The sequence below is a fragment of the Rhea americana genome, unplaced genomic scaffold (assembly GCF_003343005.1).
Source record: "Rhea americana isolate MKP2758 unplaced genomic scaffold, rheAme1 scaffold_40, whole genome shotgun sequence".
Taxonomy (NCBI): domain Eukaryota; kingdom Metazoa; phylum Chordata; class Aves; order Rheiformes; family Rheidae; genus Rhea; species Rhea americana.
The window spans coordinates 5773145-5787501 of NW_028186535.1; the positions used below are offsets into that span (position 1 = coordinate 5773145).

The window sequence follows — 14357 nt, forward strand, 5'->3', positions numbered from 1 at the left end:
GGTTACCTCATTCTTAGGAGAGCAAAACAATAGAACAGAGGCCAATGCATACCAATACAAATATCTGTATTATCCAAAGGGGCAAATCTGCTTCCTTTTCTTTTAATGAAGCAGTTGGACACACTCAGGGAGCAGTAAGGAATTGATGGAAATGCAGGACAAGTGCAATGAAAGCTGTGTTAATCTGGCAAAAGATAAGATGTACTAAAGGATGTGAACTCAAGAATTTAATAGAACGCTAAGCACTAAACTCATCCTTCTCCACTGTTGGCTCTGTATTTGCAAACCTGTAAGCCACTTTTAAAGAGACCTCACTAACAGTATTAAGCAGTTTAAAGAAAGGAAAAGAAAAAAAAAACCCCGTACCTAATTTCTATTCTAAATACCTAATATTTTTCAAGTTCCTATATACTATTGTTCAAAGGAAAAGAGAGAAGTTACACAAATGAATCATGTAAAGGTTTGCAGTGTTTTAATACAATAAAATCTCTTGGGGGAAAGAAAAGAAAAAAAACCACAGAGGTAAAACCACCTATGAAACAAAGCAAATTAGCATTCAACCACTGATTGCTGATCCTGATGACCCCAGAGGTAAAGTGAGAAGGGCTTTAACACAACTTCTGTACTCACAAATTATAAGCATGGAAAAATAAAGAGTTGTAAGAAAAAAAATGAATTAAAATATAGATAGTAAAGCAGGTTCCTTCTTTTCTCATTTTATGAATTTCTTCTACTCTGGTGGAAATCCAGAGCATTGATTCTAAGACTATTTTAGTGGATTTCCATTTGTTTTGCCTCAGCTCCTACATTAATCCAAACAATAAGGGCCTTTAAAGCATTCATAAATAACCTGCTGCTGCTGCTGGCACCTAGGAGCCAAGTGCAGCAATGTTAAGCAACAACAAATTTCATAGTTCAAGAGGCACAGTTAAGGAAAAAGGTTGCTCAGAAAATCATTCTCATTTAGCACAAAGATCCTTAAAAATTGCATGAAATCAGTCAAGTAACTATAGAAACCAATTTCTTCAGCTCTGTATCACACGTCTCACACCTCAATTGTCTTTATTATCGTCTGCTGTCAGATCCTTAATCAGAAATGTGAACAGGCTTGATGATTTATTCAGCAGGGAAAAGAATCTGTAGGTCAAGTGAAAAATTTCACACACACACACACACACACACACGCACACATCTTCAACCTTAGGTACTTTCATTTCATTCTGTTCCCAGTAGCTCTGGGGGCAACTCCAGTGAGATCCAATATTAAGGCTCAATTAAAATAAGCTCCAATTAGTGGAGCTTTTTTCTCTCAGGCTAGAAAAGTCAGGAAATGGATATTGGGAAATGTAAAAAGTCAGCTACTGAGAGGAGGCTGCAGACATAAATGAACTTATTTGTTGATTTCTACAGTTGCTATGCAGAGGCCTCTGGGAGTAAAAGCTTAACCAGTCTAAGCTATAAACTAAAACCCCTGCAGCTAAACATGAACTGTGTGAAACAAGGGCTCCATTCCAGAACAGAAAACTGCTGGGCCCAGAAAATTAAAAGCCAGAGGCATTTTCCATTTAAAACTAAATCCCAGTACCGCCTCCCAGCCAAAGAATTATAAGCAGTATCAGATTTACAAAACGAACAATTACCCTGGAAAAATGTAGCCTATTGTACAGTCCCAGATGCTAAATCTCAAAGTTTCTCTCCCCCCTCTCTAATCCCACATTATATTCCTACCAAATATGCTGCTATAGTTTACAAAGAACCATTTCTAGACAGGCTAAACTATGAAAATAAAATGTTAAAAAGAGACCTCAATTCATTGACCTCATTTGAAGTACTGCCCTTGCCTGCAGCAGTTCCTGTCCTTCCCCAAGGCCTCTGCAAATGGTATGCAACAGCAAAATAAACCCTGACCTAATTGCCAGGACAGGGCTGCCAACCTTCTCAACACACAAAGGCAGGCATGGTAACTTGAAAGTCTTACCTCTTTTGCTTTCTGCTTTAAACGCAGTTGCTCTGGATCTTCTTTATTGGAGCGACTCTACCAACGAGGAAAAGAAATGAATAGAAATTATTAGCATCCAAACACCATAGTGTTCATTAAATATTTAGTAAATGACAATTTTCTCTCACGATTGAAAGATTTAGCTCCAGGGGTGAATGCCTCAATCCAGACTGGCTCCCCTCCCCCTCACCACACACACACGTACACCCGCTCTCCTCATCTGGGCCGGCTGCCTCTGTTATAGCCTGAAGCAAGATTAAGCTGAAAATGATGCTAACGCTGTCAGTCAGGTCCAGTCTAGGCATGATGTTGTTCATGTCAGTAGCAGACACTTAAAAGGACAGGAAGTTCAGAAAAGAAGTTGTGCTTGTGCAAGTACAACAGGATTCTTTCAGGTCTAGATTACCCTTCTGCCCAAGTGACTCCAGAATTCAACACGAAAGCAAAACAAAAAACTGTAAAGCAAACAAAAATGATCAAGTTGCATCTCATGGAGCAACATTTACTGAGGCTTCTTTTCTGTTTTTGAAGGGAGAGAAGGGGGAAGAAGGATGCTTACACCAACAGTGGCTAGAGCAGGGATTCTCAAGGGCTAGGCTACCAGACAGAAGTAGGTTAGCTCTCTGATCTCAATATAAACAAATACCTGTAACAGGGCCTTGAATCTCATGAGACTCCAACTTTAACAGGCACAGTGAACCCATATTTTTGGAACAATGCCATGCACAGATAAGGACAGAGACATAACTGTCTTAGTACCAGAAATAAAGAGACAGAAAGGAAATTTAAGACTATGTTAATRGACTTCTTTTGTTTCACCTTGACCAGTAGGAATGATCTCAGAAGATATCACTCCTACCACTCATTTGAAAGAGCTCTTGTCATCTTTAAAGGAATGTAAAAAACTCAAAGCCTTTTCTGTATGGCCTGAGCTATCCTAATTATCAAAAATTTAGTTGCAAAGTTAGTAGTTACTTTATTTAAAGCAGAAATAGGAAACCAGCAGATGCTCGAAGAACACTACTACTTTCTTGGAATGCAAGAAGTTTTTACCTTGGCTGCTCGCAGCAATATTTCACGTTCCTCTTCATCCTTTCTTTGCTTTTCTAGGTGATCAAGCTTTTCAAGAAATTTCAGCTGTGCTCTAGTGTCACTAGATACGATGTACTTATCACTCCCCTGGAAAGAGATCTTTGTTACAGACAAGCAAGCTTCTATGTACATCACTAAAGCTACACTGAGTCAAACAAACTCAGTGAGATCAATTCAAATAMTATAGCATTATCTTCTAAAAGCTGAAAAACTTCAGATGGTAGGTATCCATTTACATATCTCCTCTCCAATAAGCCATGTTTCCTGAGGTCTGTTATCTAGTCAGTGGTTATTGAACAAATGACAGACAGTAGAACTAGATTCTGATAAACTGTAACATTGCTCTTACTCAAGTCTAAAACCTTTTGTTTTAAATAGCACGTTCACATCCAACACACATACGTACAAGACTCTACTAGACAGGCTGTTAAGCAGGAAAGAGGAATTGAAAATAGGAGACCCTCACATCCAAACAGAAAAGGGTATGAGGATAAGTGAAGAAAAATTAAGATCYGAAACTGTAAATTTGTACAGTTCAATGTTCTAGTTTCAGCCATTTATTCCAGAATTTGAATTAAATCTCATCCCAAAAGACAGGCAGGTTGCTTATGTGTTTGCTGGGAGGGTGTTATTTGTTTGTTGTCTTAGAACTAGCTAAAATGCCTTTAGTGGAAGGGGATAGAGATAGTGATATGATGCATTACATACTGTTTAGTGAATGATTTCAAATCATAGAATAAATTACACTGAAAGGAGATCCGTGGAAGTCATCTGGTCCAACCCCCAGCTCAAAGCTGTGCCAGTGAACTCCAGTGATTAGTTCCAATAATAATGGAACATGCATGTATTAAAGATGACTAAGATCATTTTAGTATAAACTACTGATTTGTGCTATTATTTCAGCCTCATTGGAAAGTCTGACTGAGCACTAATTTTATCTTATATAGCTGAAAGGGAGGCAGAAAAAGGAAAGATCTTAGATATAGCCCACAGGCAACAAAAGCTMATTTTTACTACTACTGCTGAAGGTGAAACAAGTTTAAAAAGTCATGCAATGGCAAAAGGACATTAGGCAAAGAAAGGCAGTAAGTCCATTCTAGGAGAGTCACTTTGGTACCTCCTGTTTGCAGCACCCTCTTCTAGCTCACATTCTTGGGTCTTTTCCTTTCTCTCTTACTTTATGAGTTCCTCTTTTATTGAGCTATTTATCTTTAGGCTTTTACCAACCAAACATAYTGTGTATTTTCAGAAGACCTTTCTTCTCCTACACTACACCAACCTCACAATCTGCATTAACAAAGTAATTGTGAGATGCAACTAYTCTGGAGTAAAAACAGTATATTGTACGGATATATTTTAAGCATACAAACCATCAATGACTTCAGTTTCCTACTTTTCAAATAAACTATATTCAGACTCTTCTTTCCACACCCAGTAATCCACTTTTAAAAGCAGCAAGGAGAGTAGAAGCCATGCTGTGGGATGCTGACATCTCACAAGGTGAAATCTCACAACCCAGCCAAAGCACAGAATCACTCTCTTCCTATATGAGCTTTGGTCCTTTTCAATGAGCCACCACATTGTCCTATCTCACCAACAGTGGCTCAGATCACACCATGTGTGTGACCAGGGAGGCTGTCCTTCCCAGAGAGTCTGTGGTCCTGCAGAAGAGTTCAATACCACACCTTTCTTCCACCACATTATTGCTCTAGATTTTCTACTGCTACCCATAAAACATACTACTACATGAATCAATCTCAATATATTAGTACAATTTGTTTTGAAGCTGCAGTTTATAATCCACCCCCATGCTGCAATCCTTATAAAGGGACAAAAAAGAAAGCTATACTACCAGAAAATTATTTTTTAAAGTTGAAAAATGTTTCACTTTGGAACGCCAGAAGTCAGAGTTAAATACTTACATTTTTAAAATCAAATCAAAATCCTGTGCCAATTAGGAATGCCAGCAACCCAACCAGAAGCTTCCCAACACAGTATCATAAGCAGTATCAYGTATGAGATAATGAGTGTTCACGACACTATTTCAGCTCATTAACAACAGCTGAAGATATCCAAAATCAGATCTTTAAGAAAAGAATACCTGCAGTTATATTTTGACATATCTACCCAATAGACCTATTCTTCATGATCATTTAGCAATGTAATCACTTAGACTGCAAAAAATTGTTTTACATCCGTTTATAACTCATAGTCATAACAGAGGGAGCAAGTTGGATTCAGATTTTGTTCATATAACAACTTTTTTATAAGACTAAACTGTTTCCAGCTACAACAATGCAATCCCAGTGAAAACTGAAGTTATGCAAATGTAATCAAGTACAGAATTTAAGTTATTGATAGATGAAGCAAATAGCCACAATACAGCGAGTACACTTATACTTGTATGTGTGAACACTGAACTTGTGTAGTTGACAGTTTAAAAAAATCCTTTTTAATTTAACTGAACTAAATTTAATCTGGAATCTACTGAAAATGAAAGAAAAAATTTTTCACACACATTATTCATATGGGATCTCTTGAAAGTGTAGTCCTGTAGGACACTCTTCTATGATGTAATACTATCTTCCTACTGGAAAGGTAAGTACTATAAAATATTATACACATTTTCAACCATTACAGATCTTTTTGTTTGTTTGTTTTGAGAAAATAGGAAAAGAAAGTTTGCTGCGTTGCTGCAGCCTTACAATCTTCCCATCTTTGCTTCTGGCACACCAGTCAGTCCAAAAATCTATCAGTTATTTCTTTCTCATTGAACTAAAGCAATCAGTCATATCAAAAGTCCACTGTCCAAAAATACCCCCTTGCTGTCTTTGACATTTGCAAGACGCTAAGCCCTAGCAGTTCCTCAAGACTGCAGCTTACACTTCATTTCATGAGCTTTATCTGATCTCGCACTTTGGGGAGATGACATAGAATGTATACAAGTTTCCAGACTTTTTATATAAAACTGTATGCTTTTTCTGTATTGCACTTTTTTCTTCCCATGTCTTCCTCAGACTCCAGCTGCCCCAGACATCACTATAAGCACTTAGATGTTTCCTAATACTGAAGAACAGAAGATGTTACTTCTCCTACATTTAAAAGGCTATAAAAAAATCTGTTCAAGAGTTAGACTCCTACCTCATCAGTTGCTCTTGTTATATTGCAAGTATGGATAAAGTTTCTGTAAATAACTAACTCACACTGTTGACAACTTCTAACTTCCAACTCTTAAAAAAAAAAAAAAAAAAAAAGAAGAGAGAGAGAGAGAGAGAGAGAGAGAGAGAGAGAGAGAGTTTGATACTGAAAAGTGAGGACTCTCTCAGTTTCCAAGGCTTTCTACTGAGCCAATACTGCAGCTCTACTAAAAGTAAATGCATAAAGAAAATGCCAGTCCTTAGTCAACATAGAGCATTCAGAAACAGCTCTATGTCTACTAGGTGACAGGGATTTTGCATTGAAATCAACATTTCTATGAAACAGGAGAAAGGTATCCATTTACTTGTATTCCAGGTTTTAAAAGTGCCTAACAAGTCAAAAGGAAAATAAGCAGTAGCTGTAGTTAGGGGCTACAGGTTGCAATGACAAAACCACCTTTTGGTAGATATTGAAAAGTACATATTACATATGATGTGCCAATTCACAGAAGTTTTTCTTCAAGGCTGCAAAGCAGGAACACTTTGGTGCAAAGCTTGCTTAATGATTTCCTTTACCTTATGGGTTGATACTCTGTGCTGAGCAATTACAGTTAGCTTTTCTAGAAGCCCTCGTAATCTCTCCTGTGTAGCATGGGAGATCAAGTTCACAACATCAGAGTTAAGTTCCATAATGTCATGCCTTTTACCTGTGGAAGCAGAAAAAATCCATTACATGTTTTAGTAGTAGCTGATAATTGAAATAATTAGCACAGCAGGTATTCTGTTCCCCCTGGAAGTCATACCCATTATGAATAAAGGTTTGGAGATTATGATTTTCCTGGTAAAGTCACAACTTCAAAGATCTTAGACATTACATTAATAAAACTTAGCCTGGAGCTTCAGAAAATATAGACATTGTTTCACTTAGCCTCTAGAATCACTCTCTTGCAAGGTCATTTATAGGACAAAGTTAATAAGAACACAAATCAAGCTTCATGTTCAGGGAGGGGGAGAAATGGTAGCAGCAGAAATTAGAGCCATATTCTGTTAATTTCAGTAATTAAAAAAAAATAGAGAATTACATTTTGCCCTGCTTGACACCGTGCTTGTTAACAACTCATGACATTTATTCAGTGAGCAAGGATGTTTTTTGCAGTGCACTCGAGGCATACAGACGCAGGCCCCCTCTCACCTACCTCAACCAGCCGGCATAYGGCAGACTGACCCAACAATCCCAAGGTAGCAACTTGGAAAATACGGACCTAGCCCAACTTAGGTCATCATGCCATCACCTTCAACCTGTTCTCTCCAGCTGCCACTCCTTTCCCTGTTCCCTAAACATGCACTGCTGCCTCTCTGCATTTCAACAGCTGCTACCAAGGCTGGCGACAGCTCTGGGCAAAGCTGTCTGGACCCTTTGCCCAGAGCTAGGTATCACCTCTGCAACCTTCTCGCAGTTGCAGTCAGCTAATGAAGCAGCATTCTAGAGGATGACACAATCAATCTCAGCACAGCTCAGCCAAGATACCTGGACTATGCTGACTTTTCCTTTGTAGGCAGACAGCTGTTTTGCAAACTTTATACATAGTACCTAGCAGTAGCTCATCATCTTGCTCCTTGCTGCACTTACAGTAGCTATAATACTTTATGATGCAATATACAGCATGCACTTAAAATTCATTTTAATATTTATTGCCAAGCTGAGCATTAAGAATGGATAAACAGTACACTGCAAAAGAACTCTAMCCCTACACAATTTGTCTTTGTTATTCATTCTCAGTTAGAATAGCAATCTCTCAGGAARAATCTATGATATTATCCCAGATACGATCAAAAGACCACAATTTGATCTCACTCAGGAAATATAAAGATCCTTGTCTAAGGCTATGCTTTATGCCAGTGCAAAGTTTATTTTGCTCAAGCACCTTTCAAAACCTCCTCAGTAATTCTCCACTAGTCTATTAAAATACCTGAAATAAGTCAGTTTAAAACAAGAACCAAAACCCCTCAAAACCTCTCTCCACATACTTCCTAAACAAAACTGAGCTCTCAGTTCAAGAGTAGAAGCTTCTACTTTCTGAATTACTGTAYTGTCTGACTATACTCCTTTCCTTGTAATCAAAACACTGTTTACAACATGAACTAAAGCTATCTTACTATAAACACAGAATAGCTAGCACAGAAGTCATGAAACAGTAAGGCTTATACTTTTCACCTTTAACCTAACCATCTGTACMTCACAAACCAGACTATTATTCTAGAAGCATATTTTCTTTAAGTTTAGAGATTTTTATTTTTCTTGTATCTGCTTTGAATGGATGATGGTTAACTACTGAATTTTGAGAAGAACTTTTAGTCACTAATAAGATTTTCTAATGTGTATTTTCCCTTTTCAACTAGCAACGTAGCACTGACTTCACTGAACTATGCTGTATACAGCCCACATGGCACATTTGGCTACTTATCTTGGGATGTATTTAAGCAGCGGATAGCATTTGCATATTACATGCTCTTCACAGAGTAGCTGCTTAACTTGGACTACAGACAAGTTGCACGTAGTACTAGAGAAAAAGAGACATCACCATCTAATTGGTGATGTAAGAGACACGGTACGAGACATTACCATCTAACGGTAATTAGACCATCACAACGGTCTAGTTACATGATCACGTAACAGAATTATTACTGCACATACGTACTGCGGCATTTCTTGAGTGCTTAACCATAAACGCTCACTGTTATAGTAAAGCAAGCTACCAGGAATAGAACATTAGCAAGCAGCTGAGCAACATTCATCTAGTTTGCCGTAGTGGGCAAACTYTCTGCTTAGGTATAACACCACATTGCCAAGCAACTGTTATAAATTTGCTCAGAAACCAACAAGTGAAGAGATACATACTAAAACCATTCCTATTACATTTTAGTCTCAGGCATGGAACACATTTCATAGTATTGTTCACTAATGTAGATAAAATAATGTGGGCATCTCTTTTGTATAAAACTTTTCCACAGAGGGTGTGAAAAACAGATCTGTCCTGTGTGCACTGGCAGTATGAAACTTTTTCCAAATCATGTTGGAAGCATCTGCAATATTGGTCTACAGTATATAAATATCCAAATAGGGTGAGGAATGCTAAACTGCCTTTCACAGCATAACAGCAGTTTTTACATGTCTGAGCCTCAGAAGGAGCCTCAGAAATAGAAGAGTAGACTTAAGAGTTTGATACTAACATTTATATGGTTGTTGATGTGTTGTACTGTAAAACATCATTAGATTAAAGAGTAGCAAGTAGTTGTTCACATACTTTTCACATGTAAAATGGCACTAGTTTCTTTTTTCCTGGTTGTGCTTCAGACTATTTCCATCTAAAAAAAATAGAGCACATATCTTTCTTGGAAAGTCAAGCAAAACCTTGATATAGATTGGTCACGAGTCAAGGTGGTAAAGCTTAATGGCTCCACCTTCGAGGACCAGAGGTTGGCTAATAGACAAGAAAATACTACATCCATACATATCAGTCACTTATTTGTTCTCACCTATGTTCAAGATCATCTTCTGAAGAGCTTCTGAGGAGAGAAAAGGTTCATCTGCACATGAATGCATCACTGTACCAATGAGTTCATTATTCGTTGCCAAAATGCATGCATTCTCCTCATTAAGATTGACCCCAGCCATAGAAGTCACATCATTTATGTCATCTTCATCTTTACTAAAGGGGAAAAAAAAATACGCTTCATTTGGAAGGAACACAAAGAAAAAGCCTATTTTATCAAACAGCCACATTCACGTGTCTCAGAAGTTACCTCTACACAATACACATTTAGTGTTGGAGTCTACAGGGAAAGAAGTCCCCTAAAAACTTTCACAATTCAGCAAAGTGCCTCTCATCATTGGCTTAACAAATGCCTCAGATGCTAGGCAAGCAAATCCTTTACAGGAGAGGAAATACTAGAAATGATATTTTAAGCAAGCTTGGAAACCAAGACCTGAAATAAACTGGGATTTATTTCTTATATATGCCCTCCCTCCCCCACCACTACTCCTACAATAGTATGATTTTATTGGCAACAATATTCAGAAGGCAAAGATGTCAAGACCTTTTGCTGCGTTCACAAAAAGTCACAGATTAACTGAGATGTCCTAAAGTTGCAATTCATCAGGCAGCACCAGATGCTGAGTGAAGTTGAACATTGACTCATACTATAAACAAGCTTAATTACTAAGATCTGTATTCTACTAGCAGAAGTTTTCAGAACAAGTGTATTAGCTTAAATTTGACTTTTATTTTTCTAAGTTCCCTTAAAAATAAGGCAAATGCTYCTTATTTAATACACTAAAGAACCAACCTAAATCTTCCTCTTTATATCAGTTCTACTGTACTGTACTTACATAGTTATTGGAGAGGATGCTATACCTCCAAGGAGCAGTGGCAGAGCTCTAGTCTTAAATTTCTGTGCTAGCTAGATTCTGTTGTAGCAGTTTTACATTGAACATTGAAAATATAAACCCACATTTGACACATTTAGGGTTATCGTAACTCAGACTAGCTATAATTATGGCAAAGCTCAAGCTATTAAGCAAATAGCTTGTATGCCTCAGCTTTTCTTTTTCTCTCTCTCTCAAAAAAAAAAAAATCATTTGAGTTAAAATACTGACTGACTCTTGTACCAGAAAAGTTCCTGTGGAACTTCTGCAGCAAAAGAATTCAAGTTATTTTCAGATACAAGTTTAGATCATYAAGAGAAAGCCTTCTTGCTTCACAAAATGACATAGGTCCTCCAGTAGGTTCAAGAGATTAGGACCAATCCGGAATCAACATTTGCAATATTTTTATAGACAAGTGAAATCACTCAATCTGAAGCTCCTTTGCTTTAAAAAAAAACTCTGGAAAGGAACTGTGAGAAGGTTTGGCAAATTTATCTTCAGAAAATACTGTATGGCTTACATAACTCTTCAGTCAGGTCAGACACTTGCCATTCTTAGGTGAAAATGGAATGTCTTGGCTGACTGCTGGCTAGCAACAGGTATAAGTTATGAGAAAAGCATTTAAGTGATATTCCAAAGTCACATGAAAGCTGTTATTTTAACTATAGATGCATTTTCCTGTTAGGGTTTTAGAATCATAGAATCAGTAAGGTTGGAAGGGACCTCTGGAGATCACCTAGTYCAACCTCCCTGCTCAGCAGGGTCACCTAGAGTGTGTATAATGGCACTAATCTCCTGYACACTTCTGAATAAACCTATGACTAGGAGAAGAATCTTACTTTACATTACTCCTACCTTTTGTTTGCTCTCACTGCTAGACAGCTTCAACAGAATTTGTTTAGGGAAAAGGAKATCCAACAGATTCTCAAGTCAGCTTCATTCATTAAGTCTAACTAGACTGAACTTCCTGACTAGGCTTGTACCCAAAATTTATTATGCTAAGAAAAAACATTAAATCTCAAGATTATTAGAACAATTAAATGACCAGTGTTAGTATTTAAAGCTGAAGTCACCACCATAAGAAAGTTTCTCTTCTTCTACCCTATCATAACAAGCAAATCAACAATTCTAAGCATATATATATATTCACACTCAGCTGTGAATATATTGTGAATATATATATTCACAATCAGCTTAACAGCAATCCTAATCTTTCAAGAAGTGTGTAAATGAAGGTTCTGTGCATGATAATTGAGTGCTAATTGATTTTTCACAAGTGCACTCCATTTTCCTCCTCTTAATGACCAGCAGTAGTACAGAAAAGTCTTTGGTGGTGGCAAACAAGAATCCCACTGTAGTACAATGGCTCTCATGGATCTGMTGATGGAGATTACAAAATCAGCATAACCAGCAACAAGAATATATATCACAAGCTATCAGAGCTGCAGAGYCTGAAACCTGACACTATTCTGATGGAGCTGTTTATGGATCTTTTCTCTCAGTAAAGATGCTTGCACATCAAGTAAAATGTCATCAGTTCAAGTTTTTTTATTCAGCTTAAGTTATTTTAGCTTTCAATCTGGCCACACACTCTAAATGCACAAGAAGGGGACAGATAAACTTCCCTTCCGTATTTTTACCCACTTCTCACTTTTTACCTATAGAAATTTCAATTCTCTAAAACTAGCCTTTATCAAGTTAATGTTTTATTTCCARTCACATGGTTTCTCTTGTATGAATACACATGTATAGAGCTTATACATAGATACCTGTGCTGCTTAAAGACKGGTTCTAGCTTTTCACTGTGGGACATGAGATTGCATTAAGTCACTGAGTCACAGGTCTTGAACAAAGATTAATTTGTACCTAGGAAAACAATGCTGCACTCATTTTACTCAACCTAACTTTAAGWTAAGTAACTTCAGCTTAATTACATTTCCTTAGACATGGTGGTCACTAGAAATTAATAAAAGTTTCAGAAGTCATGTTAAGTTTGTACTTTTACTAGTCATCTTTTCTTGTTGTTCAAAAAGACCTCAATCACTTTTAGTAAGGTACCATATATCTAAATAGAATATTTTAGTAGGCTATGCAAGTTTAAAATATTTGAGAGTGTGTACACAAATGTTTGTTGGATACTGACTTGCCTTCGTTTTCAGGAATCCCTCCRTAAAGCCCCTCTTACACAGCAATTCCTTTAATGCTTTTACATTAGATCACATCCAGGAAAAAAAAATCAGTAGTTGTTKTAAGTGTTTAGTGATTTAAGCTTATCAAGATAACAGGAAAGCAGAACACAGTTCTCAGAGTTACTCTGTGTGAAATCAGATTTGACATTCAAACAGCACAATCAACTGGAGAAGAAACCCAAGCAATAGAGATATACTTCATTATATGAATCTGACTACACTGATTGAAAAGTGAGTCTGTGGCACCCTCTGGTGTTTGAACAATGCATATGTTTTCTTCTGAATCCACCTTATATTTACCCCATTTTATACAACAGTAAAAGGGAAAATTGGAAAAGTACACTTAACCCAAGCCTCTGCAGTGTTGCCACAAACAATTTAACAATCCCAGTGGAGCTCTACAGAACACCATGAGATAGGAGGAACAGCTGGCCAGATGTTCTGTGCTCTGCTATATCACTATTTCTGTTTGTCCAGTAGTTGAGCTTTCCRGTACTTTCCAGACAATATGCACAAATTTGACTTATATTAATTTTTCCAGAGGGCTCTGGCATATACTTCTAGAATCTGAGTTTTTTAAAGCAAACTATCCTTTTACAATCCGTTCCACAGAACAACTGAATACCAACTACACTCAAGCTTAGCTGAAAGTCTTCTGATTTCTAGTAGATTTTTTTTAATTGATAAAGGATTGATCTTTTTCTCTATTACTCATCCTTAACGACCAAAAAGAAAAAAAAAATCATTCAATAGCAAACAAAGCAGAACTGCAGCTCATTAAGCACAGCTTGATGAGTACTATGTTCCCAAWTCTGAACCTAATCTAGTCACACAATGGCAAACGGATTCAGGCTTGATGACATTCTGTGAGCAGAGGCCACAACTTTGAACATCACATATACAGTCACCACAGTTGCAAGACATGCTCTCTGCCCCTAGTGAACTAGGCCTGAAAGAGGGCCCTGGTGCTTCTCTTCAGCTGGTTGATGGACCACAGATCATACCAAACAGCAGTGCTGGGAGTATTACAAGTCAAGGATAGAAGACAGCAAGCCACTTCACAGCCTACTGGAGCATGTCTATTGTCTGGGCCATATTAAGGCTATGTAGCACTAGATCTGTTCTGAGAACACAGATACTTGACCCAGAGAAATCAGAAGTTTAGGGACATGCTGCCCAGGTTCAGTTATACAAAGATTGTCATATGCAGTTTTCAAAGTCTGAAAGTTTGGTCATACYAGACAGTAGAACAACATTATCAGAGATGTATCCAAAGATGCACTATTAAAGACAAAAAGCTTAGAAAAATTACATAATGTCATTATTCTGAAGATTGACCTATAAAACAGACATGCTTGTAAAAATTTTGATTAGACTTTCGAAGTTAGATAGATATTTCAAACCTGAGTTCACAGTGACTTAAGCTACTAGGAAAGCTATATTCTGAAAGTAAGAGCAGAAACCCACCTGAGGTCRAACTGTAGTAAGAGTTTTTCTAAATAGCCGTGCAGAGA

At 37.4% G+C, this 14357-nt stretch overlaps 1 protein-coding gene across 1 annotated transcript in view; it reads right to left on the reverse strand.

Annotated features, from left to right (window-relative positions):
• Nucleotides 1-14357, reverse strand: part of TAF4B (TATA-box binding protein associated factor 4b) — a 71772-nt gene that overhangs the window by 22753 nt on the left and 34662 nt on the right. Inside the window, exons 11-14 of the mRNA XM_085314301.1 lie at nucleotides 9766-9938; nucleotides 6805-6935; nucleotides 3053-3178; nucleotides 1979-2035 (exon numbers count right to left, since the gene is read on the reverse strand). Of these exons, the coding sequence (XP_085170427.1) occupies nucleotides 1979-2035; nucleotides 3053-3178; nucleotides 6805-6935; nucleotides 9766-9938 (487 nt within the window). The remainder of the gene's footprint in view (nucleotides 1-1978; nucleotides 2036-3052; nucleotides 3179-6804; nucleotides 6936-9765; nucleotides 9939-14357) is intronic.